The sequence below is a fragment of the Pseudophryne corroboree genome, chromosome 2 (assembly GCF_028390025.1).
Source record: "Pseudophryne corroboree isolate aPseCor3 chromosome 2, aPseCor3.hap2, whole genome shotgun sequence".
NCBI classification, from domain to species: Eukaryota; Metazoa; Chordata; class Amphibia; order Anura; family Myobatrachidae; genus Pseudophryne; species Pseudophryne corroboree.
The window spans coordinates 818865756-818884877 of record NC_086445.1 but is presented as its reverse complement, the minus strand read 5'-3'; the positions used below and the strand labels follow the sequence as shown (position 1 = coordinate 818884877).

The following is a 19122-nucleotide window of genomic DNA, read 5'->3' as shown; positions in this document are numbered from 1 at the left end:
CAGAGGGCATGTTTTTTGTACACGCTATAGAGGTAGCTAAATATATATTATGGAATAATGAACTATGTAGACTGCCCGATGTTTTCCTAGTAAAGGGAGAGGAACTAGAAGAGAACATATGTTAATATCTGTTCTCCTTTTCATACTGTAACTCTTCCTGCAGTTTTTAACGAATCACTGTGAAAAGTCCCTCCAGCAGTATTCTGTAATTTATAATCAACTACGTACAAATCTAATGTATATTGAGTACTGACAAAACAACTAATAGCACGGGCTCCAGTCAGATGAATGTGATGCTGTAGGTAAGTCTTGGATGCTGGAATAAGAGAATTTCTGATATATACTGTACTAGTTTTATGGGTATTTATTGGAGAGTGTTTCAAAATGTTCACATTTAAAATCTGTGTTTTATCCATTTTAAGTATAAAACTTTGGTGAAGTATTGCTAACAGCCAGGCATTTTTGTTTGTCTGTGCTTTCATTGCAAAGTAAACTATTTAAGAAATAAGCAAACAGTAGAAACTATAGTTTTCTTCCGATGCTTTTTTTCCAATGTATCAAGTTCTTCAGTTCTTAAGTACAGTATGTTGCTAAAAGGGAACAATCTCTAATTTATAAAACAAATCCTTTACATTGATGGAACAGCTTTTATAGTAGATGTAGGAGCCATGTATAATCTGTTTTAGTACAGAACGTATACAGTATGTATATCTATAAGCACCAGCTTCTTTTCGTTCGTGTGGGGGGGATTCCGACATGTGTAACAAGTGTTTTACTATGTAGAAGCTGTCCTTATGAATGAATAGTGTATACTGGAAATATTTTTATGCTGGTTTTATGTAGCGATGTACGCCGACCCCCGTGTTTTGGTTTTAGTGTTGGATTTGTATCTCCTTCGTGGTTTGGATCTATATTTGGTTTTTCCAAACCGTCCCAGGGCCATCTTAACAGCAGTTTGGGCAAAGCAATGCACTGGTGCCCCTACCCATCCTCCAGTGGTAGGGTTGAGGGTGCTATCAGCGGCAGCTTTGATGTCCCGCAGGCGGTAGGGGGTGTTCTATCTTCTGCTCAGCATATAGGACCTGGAGCAGTCATTTCTGCTAATTACTACTTTACTGCACAGATGGTGGGAGCAGGGCTGCCAAGTGAAATCCTGGGCCCTGGTACAATAGCTTCCCAGGACCCCCAGAGTGGGTGTGGCCACAGTATGTATATTTCTATATATATAGGTAAATATATATATCTATATAGATCTGTATAGAAATATATATATATATATATATATATATATATATATATATATATACACTATATATATATATATTCACCCGAATGTCCGGCACTCAAAATGCGGGTATGTCTGTTTACTTGCTGCGGTGCCTTCCGTGAGCTGGCATGCTCCATACAATGATCGAAAGTATCGGCGGCAATCAGCAGACTTGTCACGTAGTTTAAAAGTTGCCTTTATTTACCTACGTTTTGGGCTTACACCCGTCATCAGGGCATGACTCACAAACAATGAGATAAAAAACACACACACATATATATATATATATATATATATATATATATATATATATATAGATATCCAAAATAAACGGCACTCAGGGACTGTCATATATGCAAAGACATGTATTGAAGTCAGATCAAACGTAAACGTTTTCGGGGACACAGCCCCTTCGTCAGGATCAAAAGACAATAACAGTTAAAACAGACACAAACACACATTTAAATACTTTATTGTAACTCACCTGTCCGCGTCCGCTCATCAGAGCCGCAGGCGCCGGCAAACGACAGTGACGTGCTTCCTGTGAAGACAGGAACCGTTACCATGGAGACCGCTGGCTTGTGTTCCGCATGACCGGACTTCCTGTTCTTGACACCAGCCTGTCCTGCGCATGCTCCAACACCCGGGATCTGCGAGAAGAGGGGCAGAGAGAGACAAAAAATAACAGACACTGTGGATAACAACATAAACTATTAGTAACAACAAACAAACTATTAATAACAACAAACTAACTCACATAAACCACAAAATAGCCATGTATGAGAACATTCAAATAGAACATTTACATAATGAGTGATTATAAAGACAAATGGGTTAAAGAGCCATACTCAATTCTCAAAAATTATAGGGTGTTCCAATTAATTTTCTCATTAAGCCCCATTAGGTAAATAGTACCCAATTGTATAATCCATTGGGATTCTTTAATTAACAGATTTTTAGATCTGTTCCCCCCATGTAATGATGCTGGAACATGATCAATAATAAAATATTTCAAAGAGGATAGGGGGTGGCCCATTTCCCTAAAATGCTTAGCAACAGGTTGATCAATAAATCTCCCCTCGAGAGTGAGACGAATGGCGGAACGATGTGCCGCCATGCGTTCACTAAATTTACGGATAGTTTGACCAACGTAGTACAACCCACATGGGCAAACTATCACGTAAACCACGAATGTAGTACTACAAGTGAGTACATGTCTGATCTCATATGTCTTATCTATGTGAGGATGCTTAAAGGACTTACAAGCAAGTAAGTGGGTGCACGTTGCACAGTTAACACACCTATAACATCCGGGCTTTTTGGTATACACATTATAAGGCCTAGAAACCCCATAACCTGTGATGTCTGTATGTACAAGACGATCACGGAGATTACTACCCCTCCTGAATGCAGCCATGGGTCTAGTGTTCCTGAAAACGGGTAGGTCAGGATCAGATTTCACCATGGGCCACAATGCTTGTGTGGCTCTTCTAATAATGGGACTGGCTACTGTATAGTCGGACACCATTGGCAGCACCTCCTGTTTAGCTTTATGTCGCGGATGTAATAAATCTGTGCGTAACATGCCAAGTACTCTGGTTTTCTGTTCAAGAAGGACTTTCCTATCATAGCCCCTTTCCAGGAATTTAACTATGAGGTTATCAATGTGACCTTCTGTTTTGCCTAAATCACTTGTAATTCTGGCAATCCTCATCATCTGAGATAATGGGAGGCCATGTTTTAAAGATTCAGGGTGATGGCTGGAGGCTTGCAACAGGGTATTTCTGTCTGTGGTTTTATGGTGCACTTCTGTCTCAAATTTGCAGTTGTTAAGCAAAATCCTAACATCTAAAAAACCAGCTTCAGTGGGACTGTAAGAATACGTCAACCGGATTGGAGATTGTGCATCATTAATCACAGCCAACATATTTTCTAAATTCTCTACACCTCCTGTCCATAACATGAACATGTCATCAATGTATCTGGTGTACCATAATACATTGTGACAAATGTTAGGATCCTCAAGGAATGTGACATCCTCAAAACTAAACATAAAAACATTAGCGTATGAGGGGGCCACAGGAGACCCCATGGCACACCCCCGCAGCTGTAGATAAAAATTACCGTCAAATAAAAAATAGTTTCGTCGTAATGTCAATTCCAAGAGGGTCAAAAAAAGATCATGATTAAACTCTTTAGCATCAAGAAAAGAATTGAGAAACTGACGCATGGACCCTAAACCCCCCTCATGGGGTATGGAGGTGTACAAGCTAGAGACATCCATACACACCATCAATGTTCCTGGAGCTACTCCATCAAATTTAGAGAGCTCTAACAGAAACGATGTCGTATCCTTAAGAAACTACTGTTTTTTGGACAATAATGGTTGTAAAATACAATCCAATAGTTGAGCCACTGGTTGGTACAGTGACTCACGTGCTGAAAGGATCGGGCGACCTGGTGGGTGCGCCCTGTCCTTATGCACTTTAGGCAGGGTGTATAGGACGGGGATCTTAGGGTGTTGTACCACCAATTTGTTGTAAACCTTAGTAGAAATCAACCGGTCACCATGGTGACTACCGAGCAGAAATTATGTCACAATTATCTGACAAACAGGTTTATTTAAAATTACCTAAAGATCCTACTGAGCAATACCAATCAGAATTAAATAGCATCCTTAAAAAAGCATGTGATGACCGGTTGATTTCTACTAAGGTTTACAACAAATTGGTGGTACAACACCCTAAGATCCCCGTCCTATACACCCTGCCTAAAGTGCATAAGGACAGGGCGCACCCACCAGGTCGCCCGATCCTTTCAGCACGTGAGTCACTGTACCAACCAGTGGCTCAACTATTGGATTGTATTTTACAACCATTATTGTCCAAAAAACAGTAGTTTCTTAAGGATACGACATCGTTTCTGTTAGAGCTCTCTAAATTCGATGGAGTAGCTCCAGGAACATTGATGGTGTGTATGGATGTCTCTAGCTTGTACACTTCCATACCCCATGAGGGGGGTTTAGGGGCCATGCGTCAGTTTCTCAATTCTTTTCTTGATGCTAAAGAGTTTAATCATGATCTTTTTTTGACCCTCTTGGAATTGACATTACGACAAAACTATTTTTTGTTTGATGGTAATTTTTATCTACAGCTGCGGGGGTGTGCCATGGGGTCTCCTGTGGCCCCCTCATACGCTAATGTTTTTATGTTTAGTTTTGAGGATGTCACATTCCTTGAGGATCCTAACATTTGTCACAATGTATTATGGTACACCAGATACATTGATGACATGTTCATGTTATGGACAGGAGGTGTAGAGAATTTAGAAAATATGTTGGCTGTGATTAATGATGCACAATCTCCAATCCGGTTGACGTATTCTTACAGTCCCACTGAAGCTGTTTTTTTAGATGTTAGGATTTTGCTTAACAACTGCAAATTTGAGACAGAAGTGCACCATAAAACCACAGACAGAAATACCCTGTTGCAAGCCTCCAGCCATCACCCTGAATCTTTAAAACGGGGCCTCCCATTATCTCAGATGAAGAGGATTGCCAGAATTACAAGTGATTTAGGCAAAACAGAAGGTCACATTGATAACCTCATAGTTAAATTCCTGGAAAGGGGCTATGATAGGAAAGTCCTTCTTGAACAGAAAACCAGAGTACTTGGCATGTTACGCACAGATTTATTACATCCGCGACATAAAGCTAAACAGGAGGTGCTGCCAATGGTATCCGACTATACAGTAGCCAGTCCCATTATTAGAAGAGCCACACAAGCATTGTGGCCCATGGTGAAATCTGATCCTGACCTACCCGTTTTCAGGAACACTAGACCCATGGCTGCATTCAGGAGGGGTAGTAATCTCCGTGATCGTCTTGTACATACAGACATCACAGGTTATGGGGTTTCTAGGCCTTATAATGTGTATACCAAAAAGCCCGGATGTTATAGGTGTGTTAACTGTGCAACGTGCACCCACTTACTTGCTTGTAAGTCCTTTAAGCATCCTCACATAGATAAGACATATGAGATCAGACATGTACTCACTTGTAGTACTGCATTCGTGGTTTACGTGATAGTTTGCCCATGTGGGTTGTACTACGTTGGTCAAACTATCCGTAAATTTAGTGAACGCATGGCGGCACATCGTTCCGCCATTCGTCTCACTCTCGAGGGGAGATTTATTGATCAACCTGTTGCTAAGCATTTTAGGGAAATGGGCCACCCCCTATCCTCTTTGAAATATTTTATTATTGATCATGTTCCAGCATCATTACGTGGGGGGGAACAGATCTAAAAATCTGTTAATTAAAGAATCCCAATGGATTATGCGATTGGGTACTATTTACCTAATGGGGCTTAATGAGAAAATTAATTGGAACACCCTATAATTTTTGAGAATTGAGTATGGCTCTTTAACCCATTTGTCTTTATTATCACTCATTATGTAAATGTTCTATTTGAATGTTCTCATATATGGCTATTTTGTGGTTTATGTGAGTTAGTTTGTTGTTATTAATAGTTTGTTTGTTGTTACTAATAGTTTATGTTGTTATCCACAGTGTCTGTTATTTTTTGTCTCTCTCTGCCCCTCTTCTCGCAGATCCCGGGTGTTGGAGCATGCGCAGGACAGGCTGGTGTCAAGAACAGGAAGTCCGGTCATGCGGAACGCAAGCCAGCGGTCTCCATGGTAACGGTTCCTGTCTTCACAGGAAGCACGTCACTGTCGTTTGCCGGCGCCTGCGGCTCTGATGAGCGGACGCGGACAGGTGAGTTACAATAAGGTATTTAAATGTGTGTTTGTGTCTGTTTTAACTGTTATTGTCTTTTGATCCTGACGAAGGGGCTGTGTCCCCGAAAACGTTTACGTTTGATCTGACTTCAATACATGTCTTTGCATATATGACAGTCCCTGAGTGCCGTTTATTTTGGATATCTATGGACTATTTGTGAACTGGACACCGGGGCAATTACTTTTTATTTGTGAGTGCCGGCTGAATTGGATTATATATATATATATATATATATATATATATATACATAGGCGGATCCGGGGGGGGGGGCACTCGGGCCCGTGCCCCCCCCCCCCCCCTGTCATTTCTGACTTCATTTTTTTTCAAAAGAAGAACAGCAGCAGCTACTGCTATTTCCATCAGTCAGAATGATAAAAGAGCCGGCAGGCACTAGGACCCGCCGCGGCTCTAACAGCAAGTTCGTGTGGTAACCAATGGGGAGGCCCACTGCTCACATCATAACCTACCTCCCCCACTGCCAGCAAGCCAGAGTCCAGCCCACGCGTGGGGTTCAAATGCCAGCATCGAGTAAGACTGTTACTGATGACGGTGCTGAAGGCTTCATTAACCCTCACTACACCGCACAATTTCCCAGCGCTTCCTCCTTCCTTTACCACCATGCTAGGTGCAGTCAAACTCAGCCTCAGCTTTGAGAAGGCGGCCCATGTGATTGTGACAGGGCTGTCCTGCAGAAGTCTTATGCTGCTTGTTGGAGATCCAGCTGGCTGCTTCTGCTAATCAAAGATGGGCAGTTCGTGTCCTGCAGTCTGAGTCTCAGTGCAGTGCCCAAAACAAGGTATGCTGCACCTGCCACCACCAACTAAAAACTTTTATAATTATATAGTGTTGGGGTGCCTTCCAGGCTCCCATAACTAATGGAACCAGTGACCAGCATTTCAAGGCCCAATCAGCCTTTTCATCAGGATGAAACATTGGCAATAAATCAGCAGGGATGCGCTTCTACAACCAATCATTACCGGATGTTGTATTCTGTGAGGCCACACCGCCTGTGATACCACACCCCTTATCTGGGAGCACGCGTGCCTTAGGTGCATGTAAATATAACTATTACTGTTCCCCTATCATGGTGCCGCCCCTTTCATTTTCTTCTGGATCCGCCCCTGCATATATACACGGGGCTCGGTGACGTCAGAGTGCTGCGATGCTGTGTTCAGACGCATGGACCTGGCGTCGCCGAGAACTGTCGGGCAGGTGAGTGACTTATATTTTAATTATGTCTGTATATATATGTGTTTTGTATCTCATTGTTTGTGAGTCCTGCCCTGACATGTAGGTAAATAAAGGCAACTTTTAAACTATGCGATAAGTCTGCTGAGTGCCGCCGATACTTTGGATCATTTTATATATATATATATATATATATATATATATATATTCAAATTTTAGGAGTTCACTCACCAGTCCATTTGTAAAATCATCAAGTCTTTATTGTAGCATGGATGTAAAAATCATACTAACATTTCGGTCCCCCCTGGGGCCTTTGTCAAGGTTCAAGTATAATGCACATATAACAACTATTTATAGCACCACTTCCATAACAAGCTCAGTGTAAATTGGAAAACATGGCATTTCACAAGATAAATCATTCTCATATAACAAATAAGCTCACATAATAGAGAACTACTCACATGCTCCCAGGTTTTACCAACATTTCATACTCTTAACCAGCATCAGCTGCATTAAACACATCACTCACGCGTCCTATCACCGGACCGCACGCCGAAGGAAGTGGAAGTGAACTAACAACCTTTGGAAAGCACCCGAGCCGCTCACCACGCCACATCCGTCTTCCAAATGCCGGTGGAAGTGAGTACAGCGCGGTTACCGGAGGACTGCGTCCATGAAGGAAGTATGTCCCCACATGGCTCACCGTCTAGCATATCAGTAAATTAGTTGCCAAGCAACAATAGATATAAGCAATCACTGTACGACCTGCAGAAGTATGATCACAGGCAGCACGTTTCCACACCCCCATAATAGACAGAGAATAACAATTCAGCATCGGTTGATGTGTACATCAGATCTTGTCATGTATATCCTATGCCCCTGTTCATTCGTATATATGGGGGCAAGACAATAAGACCCTTTAGTGAACGGATATCCAATCATCGTTCTACCATCAGATTGGCAGTTGCCTGCCTAATGTGTAAAATAGGGACTCTTGCCTGCCGTAATGTGTAAAATGGGGACACTTGCCTGTCGTAATGTGTAAAATGGGGACACTTGCCTGCCGTAATGTGTAAAATGGGGACACTTGCCTGATGTAATGTGTAAATGGGGACACTTGCCTGATGTAATGTGTAAAATGGGGACACTTGCCTGCCGTAATGTGTAAAATGGGGACACTTGCCTGCCGTAATGTGTAAAATGGGGACTCTTGCCTGCTGTAATGTGTAAAATGGGGACTCTTGCCTGCCTAATGTGTAAAGTGGGGACACTTGCCTGCCTAATGTGTAAAATGGGGACACTTGCCTGCCTAATGGGTAAAATGGGGACTCTTGCCTGCCATAATGTGTAAATTGGGGACACTTGCCTGCGTAATGTGTAAAATGGGGATTTCATGTATCAAGGGCATTGCGGTGTATGGCATAATATATATATATATATATATATATATATATATATTTTTTTTTTTTTATTAATATTTTTTATTTATTTATTTATTTTCCCCTGTGGTGGCCGTGATCTGTTGAAGCAAGGTCAAAAACTGGGGTGTAAGGTAGTCTTTTCAGATGAGGCCACGACCATTTAAATGAGATCATGCCCTTTTTAATGAGGTCACGGCCCCTTGCCGAGAGCATGCTTTTTCTTTTTATATCTATGGGGGGGCGCATTTTTTTAATGTCAATGAGGGGGGGGCTGCATTTTTAAATCTCGCACTGGGAGCCAAATTGGCTAGAAACAGCCCTGCAAGACACTTTGTACAACACCAACATCAATTATCTTCTCTACGATATATGCTGATTGACAGAATAGCACCATCGCAGAGGGGCGGTGATCGGGTGAAAATTCTTCTATGCAGAAAAGCCTACTGGATACATAAACTGGACACTGTGTGGCCTAGGGCTATTAATGATTCAATGCATTGGAGTATTTTTCTATGAGGTGTCCAAACCACAATCTATGCAGGATGTGTACTACATGAGTGATTTTTGGTATTTTTCTATTTTTTTTTTTATTAATTATTATTTTTAATTTTTTACTATTTTTTCAATCCACACTATGTGTAAAGCAATCGGTGGCCTGATACTGTATATGGTCCATAGTTGCTGATAGTAAAAGTATGTAACACGAGTATATATACATATATATATATACGTATGTTTATGGGCATTTATGCACACATATATGTAGTTCTCTTTTTGATTAATGCTGTTTGTTCACCTACTGTTGGTACATTGGCCCTCATTCCGAGTTGATCGCTCGCTGCCGTTTTTTGCAGTGCAGCAATCAGGTTACTACTGCACATGCATATGCACCGCAATGCGCATTCACGTCATACGGGTTCAAAACAGCATCGTTGCTGTGCATTGCTTCTAGCAAAGAATCCATACGGACAACCGATCGCAAGGAGATTGACAGGAAGAAGGCGTTTATGGGTGTCAACTGACCGTTTTCTGGGAGTGGTGACGTCAATTCGGGGACCAGACAGGCTGAAGTGATCGCAAGGGCAGAGTAAGTTCAGACCTACTCAGAAACTGAAAAAAACTTTTTTGTCCCACTCGGCTGCACATGCGATTGCACACTTGCTAAGCGAAAATACACTCCCCCGTTGGCGGCGACTATACGTTTGCACGGCTGCAAAAAGTAGCTAGCAAGCGATCAACTCGAAATGAGTGCCATTGTGTCTATATTTATACAACTTGATGATGGGCGATAGAAGTGTTTTTATCAGGGTTGATTGTTTATATCTATTGTTGCTTGGCAACTAATTTATTGATATGCTAGACGGCGAGCAATGTGGGGACATATTTCCTTCATGGATGCGGTCCACCGGTCACCACACTGTACTCACTTCCGCCAGCATTTGGAAGACTGATGTGACGTGGTGAGCTGCACGGGTGCTTTCCAAAGGTTGTTAGTTCACTTCCACTTTCTTCGGCGTGCAGTCCAGTGATAGGACGCGCTAATGATGTGTTTATTGCAGTTGATGCTCGTTAAGAGTATGTAATGTTGGTAAAACCTGGGAGCATGTGAGCAGTTCTCTATTATGTAAGCTTATTTGTTATATGAGAATGATTTATCTTGTGAAATGCCATGTTTTCCAATTTACACTGAGCTTGTTATGGAAGCGGTGCTATATATAGGCCCTCATTCCGAGTTGTCCGCTCGCAAGTGAATTTTAGCAGATTTGCTCATGCTAAGCCGCCGCCTACTGGGAGTGAATCTTAGCATCTTAAAATTGCGAACGATGTATTCGCAATATTGCGATTACACACCTCGTAGCAGTTTCTGAGTAGCTTCAGACTTACTCGGCATCTGCGATCATTTCAGTGCTTGTCGTTCCTGGTTTGACGTCACAAACACACCCAGCGTTCGCCCAGACACTCCCCCGTTTCTCCAGCCACTCCTGCGTTTTTTCCGGAAACGGTAGCGTTTTTTCCCACACGCCCATAAAACGGCCTGTTTCCGCCCAGTAACACCCATTTCCTGTCAATCACATTACGATCGCCAGAACGATGAAAAAGCCGTGAGTAAAAATCCTAACTGCATAGCAAATTTACTTGGCGCAGTCGCAGTGCGGACATTGCGCATGCGCATTAAGCGGAAAATCGCTGCGATGCGAAGATTTTTACCGAGCGAACAACTCGGAATGAGGGCCATAGTTGTTATATGGGCATTATACTTGAACCTTGACAAAGGTCCCTGGGGGGACCAAAACGTTGGTATGATTTTTACATCCATGCTACAATAAAGATTTGATGATTTTACAAATGAACTGGTGAGTGCACTCCTAAACTTTGAATATGTGTTCTTAAGTGGGGATTATTTTCTACCACTTATGAGGATTGAGTGACACCCCAGCAAATTTTGCTATATGCGTGTGCAGACATTTTCTGGACTATATATATATATATATATATATATATATATATATATTATTTCTAACACTAATGTTAATGTATAAACGCATGTATTATAGAATATTTATATAGAATTTATAAGCCACAGTGCTGTGTCTGTCACTCACAGACACAGTGTCGCAGCCTATCAGACTTGCTCCCGACGAGGTGACAGACCTGCTGCTTTTTCTTATGGGCCCTACACACTTAAAAATTTCACTAAAAGATATGAATGATCTCGTTCATTAATGAATGACATATTGTTCATATCTTTCAGTGTGTAGGCACCTACGATGAACAATGCACGGCCCCGCGCTTGTTCATCTTTAGTGCCGGCTCATTCATACCTGCAGGCCAATATGGACAATCTCGTCCATATTAGCATGCAGGGCTATGGATCCGGGTGATGGGGGGAGTAAATAAACTTCACTCCCCCCGTGACCGTGTTGTCCGATGGCCGTATTGGGCGTCGGGCAGCTTGTTGGCCAATCGCTGAGTGTGTAGAGTCCTTAACAACTGAGCTGAGCTGCACCACTTCTTAAACCCATGGGCCACACCCAGCCAGCTGCGTGCCTGCCCCTCCCAGTCCCTGCCTATCTTCTGGAGCTTGCTTATTCTGTAGAATGCCATGCGGCCAGCGCTGTAGAGATCCTGGGACTCCTGCCCCCCCTCCCCGCGCCATCTTAAATATGTGGCTGCTCTCCTCCAGGTGCTCCTGCTGCCTGTGGGTATCTAACGGTGGACCTGCCCTCTGCTGTCTAGCAGCCCTGTGGCCTCACCTCTGCCAAAAACACACCAGGGCTGGGCCTATCCCTGGAAACATCTGCTAGCTGGGTAGGTCACCGTTTCAGCATCTGGTTCCCTGTCTCCCTTGGAATCCTTCCACCGCTGATCCTTCTGCTGGCTCTAGCTGCATTGCAGGAGATGCTTGCTGCAGCTCCCAGTCCCCATAGTGGAGAGATCAGGGAGAACCAGGACCTACCCGCTGCCACCATCTTGCACCTCCATGTGGAGTCCCCAGCTTGCCCCATCTACCGGGATCCAGCACAGGCCACAACCCTGGTGCCCGCCACTTCTCCAGGTCGAGGACCACAGGATCCCGCAGACCTCCTCAGCCCTACCAGCGATACCCCCCCCCAGACACTGACACTGCCAGAGGAGGACTGGAGTTGCTGGTAGGACACACATACACATGGACTTTTGTTTTGCTGGACTCTTGCTTGCACATCTGACCTCTTTTGCCCTAGGATGATACTGCCGCCTGAGGCCTCTCCTATCTGCTGTCTCATGGACCCCATCATGTACTATGTTCTTTCGCCCCACTGTATGCTTTACCTCCATGGGGTGCAGTATTTGCTTCAAATGAATCTATTCATACAGGGCATATCATACTACTGCACACATTAGTTTTTCCCATGTATGCCTTGGGTCCTTGTATGGCTTATCTCCCACAGTGTAACCTTTGTAGTGCGCCGCTCAACATGGCTGCCTCACTTGGTATGCTCGTTGATGGGATAAAAAATACATAGAGCTGACGGTTATGCTGGAACCTAATTCCAGATGTGACCTATTCCACCCTGGGTAATGCTATGTAGTGCGCCCAATATGGCTTCCTCACCTGGTACCTCTTTTGGGTGGAATACTGTATATAACACATGTAAGTTATTACCCAAAATGTCTCATCAATCCTGCATTACGCTTATTTAATTTTTCACTTCTGTATTACTGTATTAATCTTTTGTACTGTATGTTTTGTTTTCGATGCCTGAAAAGTGCGTTGAGTCCTGTTGGACAAAGAGCGTTATATAAATAAAATTATTATTATTATTATTATTACGCTAGGATAAGTCAGAGTGTACTTATTTATACATATTATTTATTATTTACAGGTTATAAACTAATAGAAAAAAATGGATTCTAAAATTCTTATTACATCTTATTGGATTATATGGCAATGTTGTTCATGGCATTTATACTCCAAAGAATGCAACAGCACCAGTAAGTCTGTGAAATACTACACATTTTTATGTCATATTATAATTATTGTTTTTTTTTTTTTTAATTAAATGATTGACATGAAAACATGGAAAAACCTGCAGTTGAAAAATTGTCTGTAGCCAACAGTCCTATTCTGGGGTGCTTAGTTATGAAACATTGGGTTGTAAGACCCAACACTTTTGATCGTGTTTATGTCCAGTATTTATAAGGGCAATGATTTCACTAGCAAGACACGGTCTTTTAAACATTGTGCAGAAACACAATCTGAAACACTGGGTTTTAAAACCTGATGCTTTGCAAATAAATCTGTTATGGGGCATACACACGGAGTGATTTGCACAAGCGATTTGTGCTATGAGATTTATTGTAGGCAATTTGCCTAGAGCTTCCTGGAGTCTAGATCGCCCATACACACGGCATGGGCCCTCATTCCGAGTGGTTCGCTCGCGAGCTGCTTTTAGCAGCATTGCACACGCTAGGCTGCCGCCCTCTGGGAGTGTATCTTAGCTTAGCAGAATTGCGTACGAAAGATTAGCAGAACTGCTAACAAATAATTATTTGCAGTTTCTGAGTAGCTCCAGACCTACTCACAGATTGCGATCAGCTCAGTCCGTTTAGTTCCTGGTTTGACGTCACAAACACGCACTGCGTTCGGCCAGCCACTCCCCCGTTTCTCCAGACACTCCCGCATTTTTCCCTGACACGCCTGCATTTTTTAGCACACTCCCGGAAAACGCTCAGTTACCACCCAGAAACGCCCCTTTCCTGTCAATCATTAACCGATCAGCAGTGCGACTGAAAAGCGCCGCAGGATCCACAGCAAATCTACTAAGTTTTTAGTTAAGTAACTAAGCGCATGCACCCTGCGTGCCTTGCGCATGCGCATTTAGCAACAAATCGCAGCATAGCGAAAATCCGCAACGAGCGAACAACTCGGAATGACCACCATGGTGCGCAGTGTGAATAACAAGAGGGCGGCTTAGGGAGAGGCAGGGAGTGGTTCTAGTGACGTAGATCGTTATCGCTCTTGGCTAGTTTCTGTACACACTGGCAATTTAAACTCACTTGCTAAGCGATCTGATTAGATTTATACTGCATGCTTGAATGATCTGAGCCGGTGATAGCGCCGCGCATCGCTATTGCTATGGGGCATACACACAGAACCATTTGTGCTTAATTTCTAAACGATCTAGTCAGATCGCTTAGAAAATAGGCAAAAATCACTCCTTGTGTCAATTTTGTATAGTATTTTATACAATGAAAGTAAATCTATGATTGGGTATTATGCATACCTCCCAACTGTAACCATTTTGGCTGGATAGTCCTAATTTACATCCTCGAATGTAACTGAATTTTTCCCAAAAGTGGGTGTTTCCAACAGACTAAGGTATTCTAGGTGGATGAGGATGGAATTTGGTTGGGGCGATTCTGGAAGACTGATTTCATGCAGTATGGATTTTTTCTTGTATGTCAATTTTAGTACATATATTCAATAGACAGACACATGTTGGACAGGCATTAGGTCGATAGGGTCAAAAGGTCGACATGAAAAAGGTAGACAGCACAAAAGGTCAACAGGGTCAAGAGGTCAACATGAAAATGGTCAACATAAAAAAGGTAGACATTTTAATTTTACATGTTTTTGGACTATTTCATACCTCCTTTATCCATGTCGGCATAGAGATGGTTATAAACCTTGTGGTGAGCGCAGCTGCCACCAAGCCCGAAGCGTAGCGAGCAGATGCCTTTCTACAATTGGGGGTCCCAGAAGACAAAACTATCCACACAAACCACAAAAATGCAAAAAAAATAGTGTCTTCCTTTTCTGTGTCTACCATTTTCATGTCGACCTTTTGACCATGTCGACCTTTTGACCCTGTCGACCTTTTGACTGTCTAACAAGTGATGTCTATCTATTGACTGTCTAACTAGACACAGTCTATTATCCCACACCCATTCCCACATCCTCACCGTTATTCTATTGCAGGGGCGGATTGGGAACAAAAAGCAGCCCTGGAAAAATTTGTAATAGTTGCCCCACATGGGCAGCACCAGAGGTGTAAGGTCTAGCCATGGGCCATTGCAGCAGTACCCTCCCCCCAAGACTTTCCAGATAGTGTGCATGTCCAGCATCAAGGGGGAAGTTAAAAAGAAATAAAATTACATATTATGAGCACATTATATGATACACCTTCAGAATTTAGGAAACTATATCATTCTTTAGAAAGATATATTTTCTTGCTTATTACACCAACAGTATCCCAATCACTATTCACTCAATCTTATATGATAGCCAAGCAGGCAGACAGAGCATACACTAGATCAGGCATTCCCAACCACGGTCCTCAAGGCACACCAACAGGGCAGGTTTTAGTGATATCCAGGCTGCAGCACAGATGGTTAAATCAAAATAACTGAGCTACTTATTATGTCACCTGTGCTGAAGCCTGGATATCACTAAAACCTGCACTGTTGGTGTGCCTTGAGGACCGTGGTTGGGAATACCTGCACTAGATCATCTGCAATCACAGGCTAAGTGGCAAAGTAATTTTCATATATACAAATTATTTTGCATCTTATTCATTATGTCTATAAAAAGGACCACATATCCTCAAACTAAACAGGCCCCACGGGTGCGTCGGCCCACCGGGGATCTTCCCTGTAAACCCTATGGCCAATCCGCCTCTGTTCTATTGTGTCTCTTCAAAAAATATTTTTCAGAGACAAATTACCAAGAGCAAAAATGTACCCAGCTAGGAAGCTGACCATGTTAAATAACCATAAAGAAAATCTCTTTGTAGTCTCTATAACTCTATAAATCAGTACTTTAACCAGGGCCGGTTCGAATGCCCTCGGCGCCCCGGGCAGGGAATGGTGGCGTGGCTTACTACAGGGGGCGTGGTCAGTCACGCCCCCTGTACAGCAGAAGCGCCGCTTAAATGCTGAGCGGTGCGCGATGACGTCATCGCGCACCGCACAGCAAAAGGTCCTCTCCGCGAAGGGAAACTAGACGCGTAGTGTCTAGTTCCCTTCGCGGAGAGGACCTTTGCTGTGCGGTGCGTGATGACGTCATCGCGCACCGCTCAGTAATGGTCCTCTTTGCGAAGGGAAACTAGACGCTACGCGTCTAGTTCCCTTCACGGGACCAGAGCCGCAGAAGCCGGGGGGACAGGGCACAGCAGTGGCGGATCTTGCCATGGTGCAGCGCCCTCCGGATGGCGCCAGCGCCCTCCGGAAGGCGGCGCCCCGGGCAAAAGTACTGCTTGCCCGTGGCAAGATCCGCTACTGACTTTAACTCATGCTGAAGGTAACATTACTCAGTATTACTCCGTCAACCCAATAGCAGAACGGTTCTCACGACTGATAAGATGATCTCCTTACCTTAGCTGCAGTTTTGTAACACCAAACATAACAGAAAGACTTTCAGCTTCATCACATTTGTAATCTGCAGCCTAATGCATGACTACAGCAGCAGATGGAGCTAGAGATGTGCAATCCGAATTCAAAGCTTCCTTTGATTCTGGACAGGATTTCAAATTAGAATCTTGAGTTTTGGATTGATTGTACTGTAAGTCCCTCAGTGGTGTCTGAAGACCCTCCCTTGTGATATTAGGTGCCATTTCACACAGTAGAGTGCAAAATTGACTGGAAATGATTAGGAATTAATGTTATTGATGTAAATAATACTATAGGAACATAAAAACGTGTAAATTACATGATTTTAGCTGTTTTTTTTTTTAAATCAATTTTCTAGACTCCAAAGCCAAATCCAAATCAGAACAAACACAGTTGAGGGTGGTTTTTGACAAAACTGAAAAACAAAAATAAAACACGAATGGTGGTTATGGCAAAAGCAAAACACGCAAGTCTACACACATTTCTAGAAGCATAGGCGGATACAGGGGTAGGAGGGGGGGGCACTCGGGCCCGTGCTCCCCCTGTCATTTCTGACTTCTTTTTTGTTTCAAAAAGAGAACAGCAGCAGCACTACTGCTATTTCCGTCAGTCAGATTTGATAAAAGAGCCGGTAGGTACTAGGACTCACTTCGGCTCTAACACCAAGTTCGTGTGGTAACCAATGGGGAGGCCCTCTGCCAGTGCCGTTTCTTGCGGCGGGCGAGCCGTGCAACCGCACGGGGCGCCCGACGCGGCACTTCTTGAACACTTTAAAATACCCGCTCCTCCCGAGTATCCAGCTCGGGGAGCGGAGTTTCGCGGAATGACGCGGTACGTCGTGACGTCAAGACGCAATCGCGTCATTCCGTGAAACTCCGCCCCCCGAGCTGGGTACTCGGGAGGAGGGATAAGGGGGAGCCAAGCCGGCGGCACCGCGAAGAGGAGGGAGAGGCGGCGAATAGCAGGAAGAACCGCTTCAACTGTAAGTCAGCCTCTCCCTCTCTCTCCCCCCCCCCCCCCGCAACCTGCCATCATGTATTTAAAGGGGACACTTGCCTGCCCTAATTTGTTAAATGGGGACATTAACCATTTATTCTACATAGAGACATATAATATGTCCCTAATTAGGACAGCACTTGTAGTTTCTCCACTGTATAATTAAAAAGGGGTGGGATCCATCAGAGGATAAATAGATTGCTCTGGGATCCTACAACCACCCTGAGAAAGACCAGAGTAGTCGAAACGCGTTGGTGGCATGTTTTTTGTGAGAACTTGGTGACCCTTTGTCTTTGAGGTTCCCAGCAGATTTGGTGAGAACATTTGGGCCCTTTACATGTTACTTTCCTTCTATTTGGAAATTTACAACTGCCAAGGCAAGGTGATCCTTGTTCCCATGTTTTAATGTATATATTTTTTGTTGAATAAAATCTGTTTGTTTATTATAAACACGGCTTTTTTGGTGGAGATTGACTACGGATGTGTTTTGAAAGAAATCGCTATGTGAACATACCCGCATCCTTCAAGTAAGCCTACATGTAAGCGTGTTATGTCAAGATTTTTGAGAAACTATCTTGCCTAACAGTTTGAAAGATACCGTTACATGTTCTTATTGGCCTAATTTCATGTAAGCCCAAAAGTGACCATCTTGTATTTGTGATCCATTACACTTTTCGGGTGGTCCCCTAACGCGATATAGAGACACAGAGGAATAGGGATCTATCTTTATTTATATACCCCATATACCCTCATTCTACGGATATAGAGAACCACTACACATTGAATTTTCCCGCTTTGCTTTCTCTCCCATGTTCCATATTTTGGAGAATAACCCAGCACATTGGGAATCCTTTGGAGTGAAGCTTTCCTTGAAAATCCAAAAGATACCTTGATAGGAGTCCACATACTTATGTTGAAGTAAGCAAGAAAGTGAGCATTCTGTGTCTGTGACTGATACACTTTCCGGGTGGTCCCAGAACATCTTACAAAGACACAAAGGAGGGGAGACCTTATATCCCATAGTCCCTCTATATGATTCCTACTACATCTTAAGAAATCACCACATATTGGAAATTTTCTTTTGCTTTCTTCCTTTGTGTACCATCTTGTTGGAGAAAATTCCCGGAGACATCGATTAGAGACTTTAGGACTTTTTGGAAACGAACCGGTCTGAAGCATTTCACTTTCATTAATCCAGTGTTGAAGCGCAGTTTGTATATAATTTATGTATTGTGGTTTTGTTTGTTTTCCGGTCGATAACTCCGGAATATATACACATTTGCAGCCTCTACACTTCCAGCGCAGGGAAGTATTGTTCTTTTTTCCTTTGTATTGCAGAGTTATCTAATAACTCCCTGAGGCAGGATGTTAGGATATAGGGACAAGAGTAAATTCCTCTTGGAAAATATGTTCATAACAGACCAGGTCATAAACAAAGAATCCATTGATCATAGTTTAGAAAAGATCATGCATGATTTGGAGAAAACACTCCTAAAGGAAAGTAGCACATGGTGGGAGATAGCCACATTAGAAAGATACATAGTAGATAAAATGATACCAAAGGGGCTACAAATCCATAA

The 19122-nt window shown here is 43.1% G+C and overlaps 1 protein-coding gene across 2 annotated transcripts in view; it reads left to right on the top strand.

The window, feature by feature from the left end:
- Window positions 1-215: 215 nt before the first annotated feature.
- Window positions 216-19122, top strand: part of LOC135051285 (granulocyte-macrophage colony-stimulating factor receptor subunit alpha-like) — a 174046-nt gene continuing 155139 nt past the window's right edge. For both annotated transcript variants that reach the window (XM_063957353.1, XM_063957352.1), the window contains exons 1-2: window positions 216-302; window positions 13042-13150. In XM_063957353.1, the coding sequence (XP_063813423.1) occupies window positions 13063-13150 (88 nt within the window). In that variant the 5' untranslated portion in view covers window positions 216-302; window positions 13042-13062. The remainder of the gene's footprint in view (window positions 303-13041; window positions 13151-19122) is intronic.